The sequence below is a fragment of the Aulostomus chinensis genome, chromosome 16, assembly GCF_037954235.1.
Source record: "Aulostomus chinensis isolate RoL2024-O1b breed Wild chromosome 16, RoL_Achi_v1.0, whole genome shotgun sequence".
Lineage (NCBI taxonomy): Eukaryota > Metazoa > Chordata > Actinopteri > Syngnathiformes > Aulostomidae > Aulostomus > Aulostomus chinensis.
Window position 1 is genome coordinate 16,713,646 of NC_141335.1, and position 16,095 is coordinate 16,729,740.

Below are 16,095 nucleotides of genomic sequence, written 5' to 3' on the forward strand. Positions count from 1 at the left end.
AGTCCCGACAGCCACCCCGCCACTGCTTCACCCTGTTCCCAAGGTAATTGGAGGAAAATGGCTGTTCTTGTGTGAAGTAAATAAAACATTTTTCAACAATCTTCAAAGATATGTGTTTTTGCATTGAAAATATGGGTATTATGAAATCATGCAAACCCCAAATATTTCGCACATTTTCCATGAAAATCAGAGATTTATGTGGTGAAAGGGTCTTTGAAAAAATGTGGCCACAGCATTGAATTATGTGACCGCATAATTGCGTTTTTCTGGAGGGACAGATCAATGGGTTACCAGTGTAACACATTTTGAAGTTTGTCCTTTAAACCCTCTCTTGTGAATTTGGATAGAATTATTAAATTGCTGAACTTTGCTAATCATATCAAAGTCAAAGTGCCAATTAAATGCATATAAATAAAATTTTAGGAGTTCAACCTGTATAAAAATGTGAAGGCAAACAGGATACTTTTATATACAGGACATATTTTTTATGTTGTGAAACGAATCCAAATTTGCAAATGTGCCCATTTAGTGTTAAAATGACAATATCTAACAGCCTTCATTTGAAAATAAATGAATACAAAAATCAAGAAGTGTTTTCAATTTTTTTTCTTGTTACATATTATGTAGCTGCAAAAAAAAAAAAGTCATGTTGGTCTTCAACATGACTTAACATTCAGAAGCGGTGGCAGCCAAAATTTGGTTAATTATAGCGTGATTTGGAAGAGCATGGGTTTAGGTTTTGGGAACAGCAGATGTCGATTGGGATCCACAGGATAAGGGACAAGTAGGGGGAAGAGAAAATTGTACCTTGAGGCGTTTTAAGATTAGAGGGCTTATTGAGGGCATGTTGCGCACGGTGATGGGCAACATCTGCTGGGGGTAGTCACAAAGCACAGGTGGCCAGCGGTGCAAAAAGGTCACAGGGCAAAGGTCACCAGGAGGCCAGATGAAAGAAACAAGGCAAAACAAGGAGAATGGGGGGGGGGGGGGGGGAGACATATAACACAAGAGTGACAGAAAGGAAATTGGTAGGTAAATGAAAGAAAAAAGGATACAAGGTTGAGACAGAAAGAGGCACCAGCACAGCAAACTATGGGCCTGGAGTGACAGGGGGACGGTCAAGTACTATGATGCATCTTCCTTTTTCTTTTTTAACTGTATGTTTGTACTGTACAATAAACATACATATATGTGAAAGTATGCACATACTTGGAAGTTAACAGTGTCCAATTTTAGTTGCAACTGATCAGGCATTCCTTATGGATATGTATGCATCAAGGTACTCATAGACAGACAGGCCCCTAGATTGCAGCATTAAGAGTTTTGAGCTGAGATCAGGTGGGTGCCAGTCTTGCCGCAAAGAGAGTACATCAGTACAGTTACAGTGCACATCCAGACTTACTGTGGCCAACTGTCCAACACAGGGCTGTACAATACGCCGCTTCTGTTGGGATGACCAGCATCATCAAATGCAAGTTTAGGATATGGCAATAAAAGTGAGTTCTGTTCATATATCCCTCAGACACCAAGTAGAACCAAATGTATGCAACTTGCCTACTTTTTACATGCCATACATATTTCCAGAATTCACAATGTTAGGACTTGAAACGAACTATTCTGTAATCCTTCTTCTCAAAAAAACAAAATCAAAATAAACACTTATAGCTTGAAGTGGAGTTTAGAATGTTTTTTCTTACTAGACCAGATACTAAATACTGCAAATAGCATAGCAGTGTTTCTATGGAAATATATACAGCATGTGATAAGTAATTATAAGTAGGGGAACAAATGTAGTAAAAGTAGGCAAGTCTGCTTTCTTGCTCATCATCTCAAGCTATCCACCACATCTGCACATGGGTTTAAAGATATACAAATTAAGGACTGGCAATATTGAAATGAAATAATTCAATAAAAATGAAATTTTATCCTTTTCCTTTGTCAGTGCATGATTTTTTTTAAACCCATAAATTAAAAAAAAGCATTTTGTTTGCATAATCAAAGGATTATTTTTAAACTAAAGCAAAATTCATTTTCATGTGGGATGCACACAAATCACTGTAAAGACATGAATTAACACCAGGGAAATTTTTTTAAACTTGGGTCAGACATTTAAACAATGTAGAATCAAACTTATTGATGCAGTATTGTTCTATCATATTATACCACAACATAGTTATTTCAATCACTATAAAAATTAAGAAAGTGAAGCATATGCATTTAGAAAGACAGAGGCCACCTCCTAACAGCAAAAAGAATGAAAAATAAATATTTGATTCATCATGCACACAAAAGTAAAATGATGATGATTCAGTTCAATTAAATTAGTTTCATGGTTTGTAACCCTGGACAGTACACACATTTATCTTCAAGTCCCGTACAAATGTTATGAGAAAATATTTATGATTTTCATGACATTCCTTAGATTTTATTTCTAAAATCTGTTTACCATAACCAGCGATTCGACAAATAAATTTTGTAAATTTAAGAAATTTAATTTGGTGGTTAGCAGAGGGTCCAAGGCACTGGCTCTCTTTGCGGCACAACTTGGTGACCCCACCTCTATTTATCTATTATCTCATGGGGTGGTTCAGGATCACCCACAAACCTTCAACATCAGAGGCTGACTGGACCGCAAGGCAGCCAGGGTTTTCAGAGGAATATCCTGCACAAACAGTCCCTACACACCAGGAAAGTCTTCATTTCAGTCAAGGATAATAATGTTGACCACTATTATCCAGTGAAACAAAAGGGAATGATTCCATGAGATTCCTAATTTAAAAGTGCCATAAAGGATTTTTTTTGTTTCTGAAGGTCCAGACCCCACCACTAGAAGTCGGGCAAAAGAAAGGCATCTAAAAAGTCATCAAATTCACCTTAATCCAACATTGCCTTTGCCCAGATTAATAAAAGAAGTGTTGTGGTTAATATTCCCTGTGGAGAAATAACACCGAAATTATGAGATGTTGTTATTTTATTAGCTACAAAGCGTCCTGTCCTGTCTTGGTCTCTCAGTTTCCATAAGCCTTCAGTTCCTCATTTGTGTTATCCAGTTAAATCAAAATATTCAAGTACAATTCTAACATTCTAGTTAAAATAGATCATGTTCAGGGTCTTTGTCTAGAAGTAATTCTTCTGCCCTTCTTGTGACTCTTGTTTAAAGCTGTCTGGTCTGCCTTTGATATAAACACATCTTTTTGATTTGATTTATTTAAGATTTGATTTGCTATATTCAAATAACGGAGAAGTATTTTACAAGGAATTTAAAAACAGACACTGTATATTTACTGTAGTCAACAGAAAATTCTATTTTAATTCAGTTGGACTTAAAAGGAGACACCCACACTCACCCACGGAACGCTGACTTGAGGCCTGGAGTGTGAGCAGACAATGTAAATGGATCTCCCTTACAGAATTCAGCAGGCACACAATTTGTTAAGAGTCCCCACTAAGCTAAAAACATCAAATCCACAATGCTTTCTGGACCCTTCTTCCATGGAAACCCCCATTTTGACCTTGATCAAACTGAAAGAATTTAATGTCCAGAGATATATATTCCAATATCTATTGGGGCAATTAAAAGGACAGCTGCGTAACTGGAAGGTTGAGGAATGCTGGAAATTGACCCTAAATTCCCCTTTACACTGGAGATACTGGTTCTTGGCACCACTACACACAGGTTCCCATCATATCCAACTGCACGCTTTAGCAGACTGATGGTAATTGCTTTGTTTTCTCTCAACTAGTGAACCCAAAAGATGGTGAGCCACATAAGTGTCGAGCATATGCTAGCCATCATTTGTCCACTCAGCTCCTGTAGTTTTTCCTCCAACTGTTCTATTCTGACAGTAGTGTATGCAAAATATGTGAGCCTCTGAGGACTAATTTCATCAGCTGAGGAGTGAACAGTGTTCAGTTATAATACAACTTGACCACATTGCATTGAATTCTAATAATATCCTGATACTGGAATAAACACTCGTGATGTAGCTTTTGACAAAACAATGATTAGGAGGAATAATTTTTGAGATTGTGTTTGCTTACTCTATGTGTGTAGTCACCACAGACACCCTGGAAGGAAAAGAAATAATTCAATCAGACAAAGATGAGAAACGAGTAATTGTCTTAAATTTTCTTAAACTAAATAGTTAAAATCAAAATCAGATAATTCATCTGAAATAAAATGGGGCCCCCAATGCAGACACAAAGATTCTAACAAATAAAAGCACAGTTCTACACCTTGTCCTCCACACAGCCTATTGTATTCATATTTTGTCTCATACATAACATTCCCCATCACTAAACATGAAGTGGATCCATTATTTTTATTTAGGTCTAATTCTACACCGTATTCTCACGACCTCTCAAGTAGGCCAGCGGCATCTTAAGACCTGACCTAACCTTGATATTTTCTAAACCCAGACTTGGCCAGGCTAAGATTTGCTATCTCTGTTCTATTTTTGATATAAGAAACTACTAATGTATATTTACTACAAGCACATTTTTGCAAATGTCATTCCGACCACTTGGGGGCAGCAAAAATAAACTGTAAACACATGAAAATCATTTTTTTTGTTTTAGAAGCCATGTCAGGCAGGTGTTTTTACAGTGACAGTGGTAGAAATTAGTTTACCTAACTTTCATGTTTATATCAGAGATGATTGAAGGAGTATCTAACTATCTCTGACTAATGCATAATCAACTGATGGTGAATGCAAATTATAGAGTAGGGAGAGAAAAGCAAGATGATTAAGGGGTTTTTGTCCAAGCTGAAATGTATATGACTTTCATGAAAAGGTTCACATCATCACCCAATTAAAATAATGGCCTAAGTCATTTTTTGACGAAAATGAGTTTTTGGCCTTTATCATCGATTGATAATGCTGGCCATCTCTACTAAAATCACCTAAATCCTTTGTTGAAAGGATCATGCTCTTTAAGGTCTATGGACAATGGCCTATGTCAAGAGGGTGACTTAAGCCAATTTATTTTTTGCCTAAGTCAACATTTTTGATTCTTCAGGATAAAATGTCCGACTTGGCCAATTTAACAAGCTTTCATGATGGTGGCTGCTTCAAGAAGCAACACAATCAGTCCATGAAATATGTGATGCCCATAGAGTGTCATCACTTCTTTGACAGTTTGCCACAGTTAGGCAAATCAAGATGATGGAAAATGAAGATTCAGGTAACTGGTAATTGTCAGGTTTCAAAAAGTTGTCAAAACTGGATGTTGGAAATGGGTTAAGTTCAATAAAAACCCAGCAAAGAAGACCTGGAGAAGTGAGGAAAAGGAATACCTCTTGACCAATTTGATATAACTGACATTTGTTTAATTTAACTCAGGGTAATTTCAGTTTTGAGTTTGCACTATCAAATGAAAGGGCAGTTTAAGCCAGTTTTAAAGTTGCCTAAGTCACACTAGAACGTTCGAAAATTGGCCCAAGTCACTTTATTCTTTAATGTTACATAACTGACACACAACATTCTATGTATGTCAACAGCCATCCACTGCCAAGGCCTTTTTGTTTGAAATGATTAATAAATATCATATGCTCTGCATTTGGTTACTTTTTTTTTGTTTTGTCCTTGAAACTTGAAATTATGACTCAGGCCATTATTTTAATAGGGTGACGACATGGACTTCTCGTGATGCGCTTGTGAAGGATATCTGACTGGATACTCTACTATGTTTCCTTGCTAATGTCTAAATATTCCTTTTTAAGAATCTGCTATGTCATGTGTCATATGTCATTTTAGGGGCCTTCTCCTCACTGACTTGTTGAGTTGTCACTACTAAAACCCATATCTCACCTTCTCTCCCTTCAGTCCTGGTTCCCCCTAAATGGAAAACGAACCAAGAATAAGACAATCGGAAACAGTCAAAAGATGATCTCTGATAACTGGTTTTAGACTTGCTACACTTACTGGGAGTCCTTTAGGACCACGCTGACCCTGAAACACAAAAGCGGTAGACAGTCTTGAATCAGCTTTAGGGCAGCTATGTGCATCATGACAAAAAACAAATGAATAAATAATAAAACAATAGAGAAAACTGGACCTCAATTACCATGTGATGAGTGAAATGAGAGTTAATCAGATTAATCAATTAGCTTCCCAAAGTTTCTCATCTATGCTGAATGACAAGCTCTTTATTTTGACTGTTTAACAGGCCATCAGTCCCTGGGTTTTGCCAAGTCTACATATCTGTCAGAGCACAGCGACCAATTAATGATCTCTGGGAGAAAGCCAAGCACACCCTGATGGTGACCCAACAGACAGCTCCCTAAATTAATTTTCAATACTGATATGTCAAAAGGAAGATAAAAGAGGGGCATTAATCAATATATGTTCTATTCTGAACATACTCAACCATTTATTTTCCCACAAGAGTTCCCCAGTTCCCAAATCTAAATCCCCAGGATTAAAAAAAACAAAAAACAAACAAACAAACAAAAAAAACATAATTTGGGAAAAAATCTGATCCGAAACTGAACTGTTCAGGCCCCTTGGTTCAAGGTGTACCTGTATTGTTTGGCTTAGGGCAAATGCACACAAGTTTCAAGATTTACAATTTTTCTTCTGCTTATCCTGTTAAGGGTCACGGGGGTGGGGTGGGGGGCTGGAACCTATCACAGCAGCTTTCGGGCAAACTTTCCATTTAAGTTTGTATATAAAAACCAAACAGGCAGCTAAAAAGAAATGAACACCAAAATCAATGGATCAATGCAATTAACTGAAGCTGGTCTTGACTTCTAACAGTAAATGCCACAAAACATACAAAAAAATGTGTCGTTAAGGTTTCACGGTTTTCCTCTGAAATTAGCAGCATACAGTAAAACACGGTTTCTGACATATTTAAACAAAACTTACCACGTCTCCCTTTGGCCCAGCCTGTCCCTATATGAAGATTAAAAATGTGGGTACAATAATAAATGATAAAATAATAGTTAAAATTGATTTGCTTGGAAAACATTTTAAAAATATACAGTAATTACATATTAGAGATGTTATTATGATAATGACCATTATTATTCGTGGTTTAGTTTTGCTCATTTTTAGCATGCTCTGAAGGAACACTTGCTAGTGTTATTTCACTTTTTGAACAAAACTTGAGTAAACTCACAGGCTTGCCATCCAATCCAATTGGACCCTGTAATACACAAGAGAAATTCCCATGTAGTTACATAAAAGAACCTAGATTGCATTGAAAATTTCTAAAGTAACATCTTGTGCTATCACAGACAACAGTGGGAAAACTGGCCATAGCAAATGTTGAGTCACCAAACGTTATGTATGTTATTTATATATATTACATTTCTGTATGTAGAGAAAAAAATATTGTGTTGTGCATTTTCCACCATGAGCTTCTGGTTGTACCAAATCAATGGGCAAGTTTTTTTTGCTGTTGAATAAATCAAGAGTGTTGTTATTGTTTAGGAATTTAGCTTTTACTTTTTAAGGCAAGAGAATTTGCCAGTTCTACTTTCAAAAGTTATCAGTTGTCAGTCATCATACCGTAGAACTTTTTTTTACAAGGGAATTCTGCCATTCGACAATTTAAACTGTTCACACATATAAGATTTGGTCAAAATGTATTGGTTGCCAGGTTTATGTTTTTTTGCTATTTGCTGTTGCCAGTTACTCTCACTGTGTGAGTTTGGACGCAGGAGTGGAATTGGTTTAGCAGTATAAAACCAGCCAATGTGGAGGATAAGAACTTTTTTAGAGTCAATTTCATTTCAATCAACTCTTTTGTTATGAATAATCTCATTTTAAACATATAATTATATTTTTAATTTGGTAATTGGCCTGAGATCAAAATCAGATGTATTACAAATTAATATTAGGCTAAATAAAGGTTGTGAAATTGATTGACCAAAACATTACATCAGGATAAAGTATTAGGACAACATCAATTTGATCTAGATGACTTGCCATCAATTTTTTTTTGGTTTAAAATTGTGTTGTTCACTAATCAAAATCAAACAAAGTATTTCTAATCTGATGTAGATTTTTAAATTTTCTTTTCAAATAAAATTAAATAACTTACATTAAATCTAATTATTAAACTAAATTACTAACTAAACTAAATTAATTATAGCTTGAAATAACCACCAATTTGCTCATTCAATATCTAGGATATCTAATCTATTATGTCTTACCACAGAGGACTCTGTTGTCAACCTTAGTCCCTCCCAAACTGATCATTTCATCAATAGTGCAACAGGCACCTTACAAACAACCTTGAACTCTGTTGCCCCATTAAAAAAAAAAATTCTGAAACATGCACGATGGTACATTCTGAAACCAACAGCTTAAACAAAAATTCAAAAACTGGAGAAGACATGGTGTGGCTTGAAACTGGAAGAGTGACAGGCAATCTGGCAAAATAGCCCTAAAGGACAGCCCTTCATAAAACTAGAGCAGCCTATTACTGAGAATTAATCAAGGAAAATAAGAACAACCCCAGGTTTCTCTTCAGCACTGTAGACTGACTAACAGAGCCACAGCTCTATCGGGTCAAGTATCCCTGTTTCCCTGAGTAGCAATGACTTCATGAACTTTTTTGATAACATTTATCTTATTAGAGGTAGAATTGTTCTCTTCTTGCCATCAGCTGACCCTATGTTATACTGAAACTCAAACACCTTAGAGACAACTGTAGGCCCAGACATGTAACTGAAAAGCTTCTCTCCCATTGACCTTCATGAACTAAAATTTCCTCTTCTAAACAACTCTAGAGCCAGATATTTTGGCCAACTATCAACCAGACACAGCATTAGTCAAAGTTACTAATGACCTTCGAATGGCATCACATAAGGGACTTGTCCCTATGGTGGTCTTGTTAGATCTTAGAGCAGCTTATGCTATTGGAGAGACTGGAACTTGTCATTGAGTGAACCGCACTAAACTGGTTTTGGTCATATTCATTAGGTCGATCTCAGTTTGTACTTGTTCATCCGAGACCACTACAGTTAGCCATGGTTTTCCATAAGGACCTGTGCTCGGACCAATCCCCCTCACTCTAAAATCCAAAATGTTGCTGTGTGTATATTGAGAAGAACTCGTAGGAGACCATATCGCTACTGAAAGAAAGAGAGAGATACAAATTCCCTCAACAGCACCTTGATATGACTGAGCTCAAAGTCCCCTACTATCTAGCTACAATCATAAACTATCAGGATGCAGAGTTACTGGTGGCGTCTTGAGTCTTTTAAAGTAGAATGGGAGCTAGAGACTTCATACTGTAAAAATTACCAGGGTCATTCAACTTAAAGGTTTAAGTTCATTTGCTTTCAACTTCAAGAAAAGTTTTGTTTTAACTCAGGAAGGTAATTGAATTGGCTATCAACATTGAGTTGCAATCCCCTAAACTCGAAGTTAAGTTGAAATGTTGTTACTCATTATGTCAATTAAGTTAATTATAGAAACAAGTTATGATACTAATTGAGCTTATCACTTTGAACAGTGCAGTCATCAGGCTCCTCTCCTATGGAACCATCTCTAAGTTTCAGTCCGAGACGCAGACATGCTCTCTATGTTTGAGAGTAGTTAAGAGTGGACATAAGAGCTCCTTTTTGATAAAGCTTTCTGTTAGGGTTGGCTTAGCCTAGCCCTTCGATATCCTGCTCTAGTCTCAGGTTGCCAGGGGATCTCCCATGATGCCCTGGGCTTCTCTCCTCCTGTCTGTCCTCACTGTCCTCCTGTACCCATACTTTTTAATGACTTTTCCCATATCCCAAACTGATGCTGCTGCTAGACACCTGAGGAGGCTCAAGCTGCCACTCACATCACCTACATCTTAGTTCTAGTACTCATATTAGTATTTTCAATACTGTACCTACACTAACATCAACATTGTGTTTGTATTGTATTTGCTAGCACATAATTGCTCATTATGCTGCATTTGGTTGCTTGAGTAACCTGTACATGTTGTTACAATTGGCAGCTAGTCATTATTGTTTACTGTGCCCCCATCCCTCTTTCTTTCTCTCTGTTCATCTTTCTTCTTCCAATTTGGTAACATCTGTTTGTCATTCTCTCCCTTCTTTATCTCTGTCTTTGTCTCTGCCTTGCTTTCCTGCTCTCTTTTCCCCCAACCGGTTAAAGCAGGTGGACATTCCAATTGGCCATTCCTGCCTGTTGAAAGAAAGGTTTTCATCACCGCTGTTGCAAGATGTGCTTGCTCATAGAATTGTTAGGTGTAAATTAATTGACGGAGAGTGGTGCCAGACCTGCTTTACTTGTAAAGTGTCATGAAATAACTTTTGTTGTGATTTGGTGCTATAAAAATAAAACTGACTTGAATAAATCAGAATTGACTATGATTGTTAGCAAAGGAATTCCAAACAGGGAGTTTTGAAATGAATCTCACAGGCTTGCTTGCTCCTAACTAACTCAGAATTTTATGACAACTGTAACTGTAATACTGTAATAATCATTTCTGAAATAGGTCTAAGCATCCATTTCTATATCAGCTGAACTATGGAAATTACTTACTGGAAAGCCTGGAAATCCTCTTGTTCCTGGTTGTCCCTAAAGACAGAGAGAAAAAAAACAGTTGCTGGGCTGAGAGTCTGACATAAAAATCTGCTTGAAGAAGATTTTGTAAGAAGATACAAATGTCACTCCAATCCATCCACACAACAGAGGCATTTGGTTAATGTTGTGTTTGAGTTGGACGTAGATGACATAGTTTTACACTTGACTCTCCTCAAGTGTTATTTCCTCTCATTTTTACCACCTTTCCATTCAACTAACTCCCTTTTTCGATCAAAGGTCCCAACAGGAGTCTCTCATGTCAGTTTCACCTGCTGTGGTAAACTGTCTACTAGGTGTTCCTGGATGACAAGTGCTGTAACTTATGGATTTGGCTTTGGAACTTCCTTCACAGACTGCTCTTCATTAGAAATGCCTATTACCATCCATTAAGAGTGGTACAGGTATAGAAAAACAGATGTCTGTTCTACTTAAGTTTGCTAGAATCTTGGTTATGCTAAAATAAAAGCCATATTACCAAATCCTTAACTTATTATGCAATATTAATTCAAAAATGTTTTGAGAATTTGAGTCAAAATACGAGCATTCATTAAGACTTTATGTTTTCGTGGACAACTAGTTAGACCATGATTGAGATTCTCCCTTTCCTTCTTGATAAAACCAACATTAATAACAATCCAAATTAGGGCCAAATCACACATCCAACCCTTAAACAAAGCTGCTGTTTATAGAGTCTACAATTATTAATAATTATTTCATCATTTGTGGTGAATTCACCCAGTTTTGAACAAAAATGGTTTGGTAGTTTGCTCGAGCCCTGTGCCCTGCAAGCCTGGAAAAAAGCCCCTCAAATTGAGCAGTTTCATCAATAGAACTGTCACATCTGTTAATGTCTAAGAGCAGGACATGAGAAGCACAAAGGTTTGCTCTTCAGGGAGGCATTTGGCATTCAAGATGGAAGAGAAAATTAAGTCTGGGGATCCATGAGGACACTTACAGGAGGTCCTCTTGGTCCGATAATAGACAGACCTGGCTCTCCTGGTGCACCCTATGGACAGATAGAAAGACAAGGGGAAAATAAAGTAAAAAAAAAAAAACAGGGCAGAGAGGGAGTCCCACCTACTCCCCCTGCAGTTTCTACACATTTAAAGATAATACATACGAATGCATTTTTAAAAATATTTTTGCCAGAAACATTGCTGGGACAAATCACAATGGTTCTTCAAGCATGGTGGTTTGCTAGTTAGCAATTGCCACCTAGCTAAGTCATTAGCCCAACAAGAAATTAGAAGGGTTCAGACAATTTTAAACATCAAAGTCAGTTATCATGTCATGATGGGTATCCTGCAACTTAACTGATGTGTAATGGCTTCTGTGGTTCCAGATGTAGCCTTCCAGTCTGAGCAAATAACTCTGATGGCATCATCACAGTTATTTGCTCAATTTGGCATTAAAGACTACAAATTTATAGCAGAATTTTTTTTTTAATAGAAATGCATAGTTAAAGTAAATAACCAGTAAATAAGGCCACTTATAGTCTCATACACATGTATACTAGTATAAAAAATACATGATCAAGCATTTTTGGAGTTTTAAAACATATAAGGACTAAGAATCAGAATTGCCACATTCATTTGAGCAGTCTTTTTAGGTGTGTCTTTTGCAAATAGCCAGAGAACTTAATGGTTAAAACTTTGTTATTCAAGAGATATCTTTTTGTTTGTTTACACAGAAGTATGAGGATGGATAATGAAAATAAACTGAAAACTAACAGTGATTAAATGAATAATATGCAGTTCCATAGGAATTAAAATTCACTATAATTGCAGAGAAATTAAATGCACATAGAATGTAACCTTGCTTGAACAAATTAACCTTGTTAAGTATGTTGCTTTTTGTTCTAGTTTTAGTCAAACTTAAATTGAAATGTGTAATGATTATAACTTGTTGGAGTCTTTGTTATTACCTCACAATTCCATTTGAAATCATTTTCCTGAGAGAACCATTTAGTGAAACATTAATGGACTACCAAGACCTGTCAATGAAACACTATGCCTCTAAGTAGGATTTGGGCTTGACTTTTTTTTCTTTCTGTCTTTTGTGGGTCATGGATAATATCATAGACAATAGTTAATGTCATTGGTAACACATGCATTATAGCTCTTATGACATCAGCTCCTCATACAAAACTCTGTGTCCCGCATTGTTGTAGAGCAGAGCACGGTTGAGCTGATTAAGGACACAGTGAATTGGGTAGGAGAGCTTCCACTGTTTCGATTATCCATTAAGGGTTGGGGGGGGGGGGGCTTGAATTTATCCCAGCTGACACTGGGTGAGAGGCAGGGTACATCCTGGATGGGTCACCAGTCCATTGCAAGGCCATCACGAGCAACTAGGGATTCAGTATCTTGCACAACGATACTTCAACATGGTCACCGGGGGAAGTGAGGATCAACCCAAACCTTCGGTAGATGGGCACGCTACCTCTGAGCCAATAACTTATTTTCTCTTAAATGGAAACCCTATCACAGGGACATATCTGTTAGTCCCAGTCATCCATCAATCCCTTCAAAAGTTGAATCTCAACATTTCTGAACAAATATTTACTATAGAGGGCCAAGAATTTTCTTACTCTTAGTTTGATGGCAGATGTATCACTTAGGGGTCAAAAGGCAAGATAATGACAGAGTAGAGAAGTAGTGTTTATGTCATCTGAAACAGTTTTATGTTGCATCTTTGTTTTTTCTATATATTCTTTATATTGTCAAGTAGACAAGTGATGATTTACAGATAAACCCATACAGATATTGGATTACAGTGGCAACACCAACTCACACACAGCCCAAGCAACCAATTAGCTCTTAGTGTGGTGTTTGGAAGAGTTCTTTAGAGATGTGGACTTTATCATTATTATTATTATTATTATTATTATTATTATTATTATTATTATTATTATTATTATTATTATTATTATATTGCTAGTCATCATTATCATCATCATCATAACAAATATTGTCATGGTAAATTATCAGTGATCAAAACAAGTAGCAAATATGAGGAGGTAAATTAATTATGATTACAAGATAATGGACAATTGAGATACACTTGAAATTATTATATCAAAAATTGAAATTGCATAAAGTACATAATTTGTTTAAGAACTCACAACGATGGGGATGAAAAGTCTAAATTATGACTTTTATTTAATAATTTCTTGACTAACTGTTAAGGATCTCCGAGCCAATAGCATAAGCACGTTGCTGTCACATGTGATCTATGTGTTTTCAACGACTTGTATAATGTATGTTTTCATTCTGTTATCCATCTCAAATATCGTCAGATCAACAAAGGAGCAAGAGGAGGGTCAATATTGGTTCAGCATTTCTAAGGTTGTCTTAGCTGAAAGTCCAAAAGGGGCTAAAAATTCATGCAAAGGCCATTACTTTTCCAGCAGTATACTATTCATAAATAGAAGTATGTCCCACTTCGCTTCACTAAGTCAGTATCAGAACCTATTGAAAATGTGTCCAACATGTTATTTTCACCATGAGGCTGACAAGTATATATATAACTGTTTAGTTCTCTTTAAGAATACTTGCACGTAGGCTACTGCCGTGGCCTCTAAATGCCTCTCTTTTTCTTGGGGGAGTCTTGAATTAGAACTCACAGATTCTTATGTGAGAAATTGTTACTATGGTGTTTCATAGCGTAAAGAGTTCAGGTAATCCAACCGGGGTGGGAAAACATTTATAGAATGTGTCCCTCTTGCTGTTTTAAAGTACAGTGCTCAGTCCCTGAAATAAATCACACAGTACCTGTGCACACAATTCAGTGCATAGTTCTGAACTTCTAACCACCAACACCACTACCCTCTAAGACTACTTCACTGGTTTGACAAACTCATCCTATTTCTTTTGCTCAGCTAAACAGACTGGGTTAATGGATATTCAGATATATAAAAGAAACACCTAAGACATAAATCTGAAACTATAAAATTATATAACATAACAGCAGTTTGTATGGCATGACCTAAACTTACCTTCTCCCCTGCGTGTCCCTTTAATCCCTGGGATCAGTCACAGCAGACACAGACACATGCAGAAAGGTGTGAAGGAGGGAGAGAGACACAAGAGAGAGAGGAACCAGTGTTAGAGACATGGAGAGGGTTCGGGCATGCAGCATACTTAGGACTGGTAATGGGGAAATGATGACAGATCTAAAGGTAACTAAGTCTATCTAAGTGGAGTAAAGTGAAAGCAAAAGATTTCAGTATACTTCATTTAACAGTGTTTGAAATATGTTTTCAAATGGTGGAAATAGGACCAGATTACCTAAAAGATCTTAAACAGACTACACTTTGTTATCAATTTTGATTTTGAGAGGTTTTCAATATATTAACACAGGTACCTTCATTACTTTGTTGGTGCAAAACATGATTGGGCTATTTTATGCAGGGTGCAAGCTGGCGCTCAGTCAAGTGCAAGCCTCATTGCTAGCTGGCTCAAATGATGTTTTCACCCCAAGCCCTCTCACCCTTTAACGAGCAAAAGAGTTTGTACCAGTAGGCGCTTGAGTATGATGATGAGGCATGGTATGGCACAACTGTGACATATTACTATTTCAGGTTTTGTTTGTGCCATAGACCTAGGAAAGGCTGGTCTTTGGTCAGTGGTGTGAAGTTCTATTTAAAGGGTACATCAATCAGATGAGTAATTGCACAGCATTACAATTCAGTTCAATTCAGTTCAATTGACAAGGAAACATTGTCTGCCACCTCTTCCCAGCCCTGATTCACTTCTGACGGCTTGGGTGGATTCCTGGTGCGACTGAATATGACAAGCTTACGTGCCAGGAGGTCAGAGTCGACAGGTGAGAAGCACTTGCTTCTCCTGATTGGAAATGCATGCATAACTGAAACAGTGGCAACAGACCTGGTGCAACCTGGGCTGGTGTAACTTGGGCTGGCGCAACCTGGGCTTTAAAGGGAATGACATGTGGAACTCTGACTGGATTGAAACTGGACACACACGTACGAATAATTAGTTATCCAATGACTGCCTTTTGCAGATTACATTGTGCACCCCAACCACCTAGTGACATAGATTGCTTAAATAGGGCCCAGTGCAACAATGTTATTGCATTAATAGAGAGAATTACCAGGATGTGTCTTAATTCAATGAGTTTGGATACAGTTAAGGGAGACAGAGCCAGCTTTTTGCCTTTAATATGACCATGGGGAACAATATGTAAGCAACAACATATCTGTCTTGTCCTGAAATAATCTACCACGTTGCTTCTCAAGGGATCTTCACCTGGTGGTAGTAAATTACAATTGTGTAAAGCAGCCGCTGGCACTCCTATTAACCAGAGGGTTTAATATTCTACCAACCCCCTTCTGATTGGACAACAAACAGTAACCAAAATCTGCTTCTGATTGGCGTGTACTGGTTGCCTTCCAGGCAGTGGTTGCATGCTGACTCATACCTTGCCTCATGCTCTGCCCAGGTGTCCATTGCAAGTGTTTCTATATGTGCTGTGCCAGTGATTATCAGCAAAAGTGAATAAAATTATAGCTAGATAGCTAACGTTAGTCTGG

The 16,095-nt window shown here is 37.2% G+C and overlaps 1 protein-coding gene across 1 annotated transcript in view; it reads right to left on the reverse strand.

Moving 5' to 3' along the window:
- LOC147247690 (uncharacterized) overlaps positions 1 to 14,560 on the reverse strand; it is a 68,314-nt gene extending 53,754 nt beyond the window's left edge. Inside the window, exons 1-9 of the mRNA XM_086180644.1 lie at positions 14,539 to 14,560; positions 11,497 to 11,547; positions 10,500 to 10,535; positions 7,123 to 7,149; positions 6,870 to 6,896; positions 5,925 to 5,951; positions 5,811 to 5,837; positions 4,042 to 4,068; positions 2,606 to 2,677 (exon numbers count right to left, since the gene is read on the reverse strand). Of these exons, the coding sequence (XP_086036770.1) occupies positions 2,606 to 2,614 (9 nt within the window). The 5' untranslated portion in view covers positions 2,615 to 2,677; positions 4,042 to 4,068; positions 5,811 to 5,837; ... (4 more) ...; positions 11,497 to 11,547; positions 14,539 to 14,560. The remainder of the gene's footprint in view (positions 1 to 2,605; positions 2,678 to 4,041; positions 4,069 to 5,810; positions 5,838 to 5,924; positions 5,952 to 6,869; positions 6,897 to 7,122; positions 7,150 to 10,499; positions 10,536 to 11,496; positions 11,548 to 14,538) is intronic.
- Between the last annotated feature and the right edge of the window lie 1,535 nt (positions 14,561 to 16,095).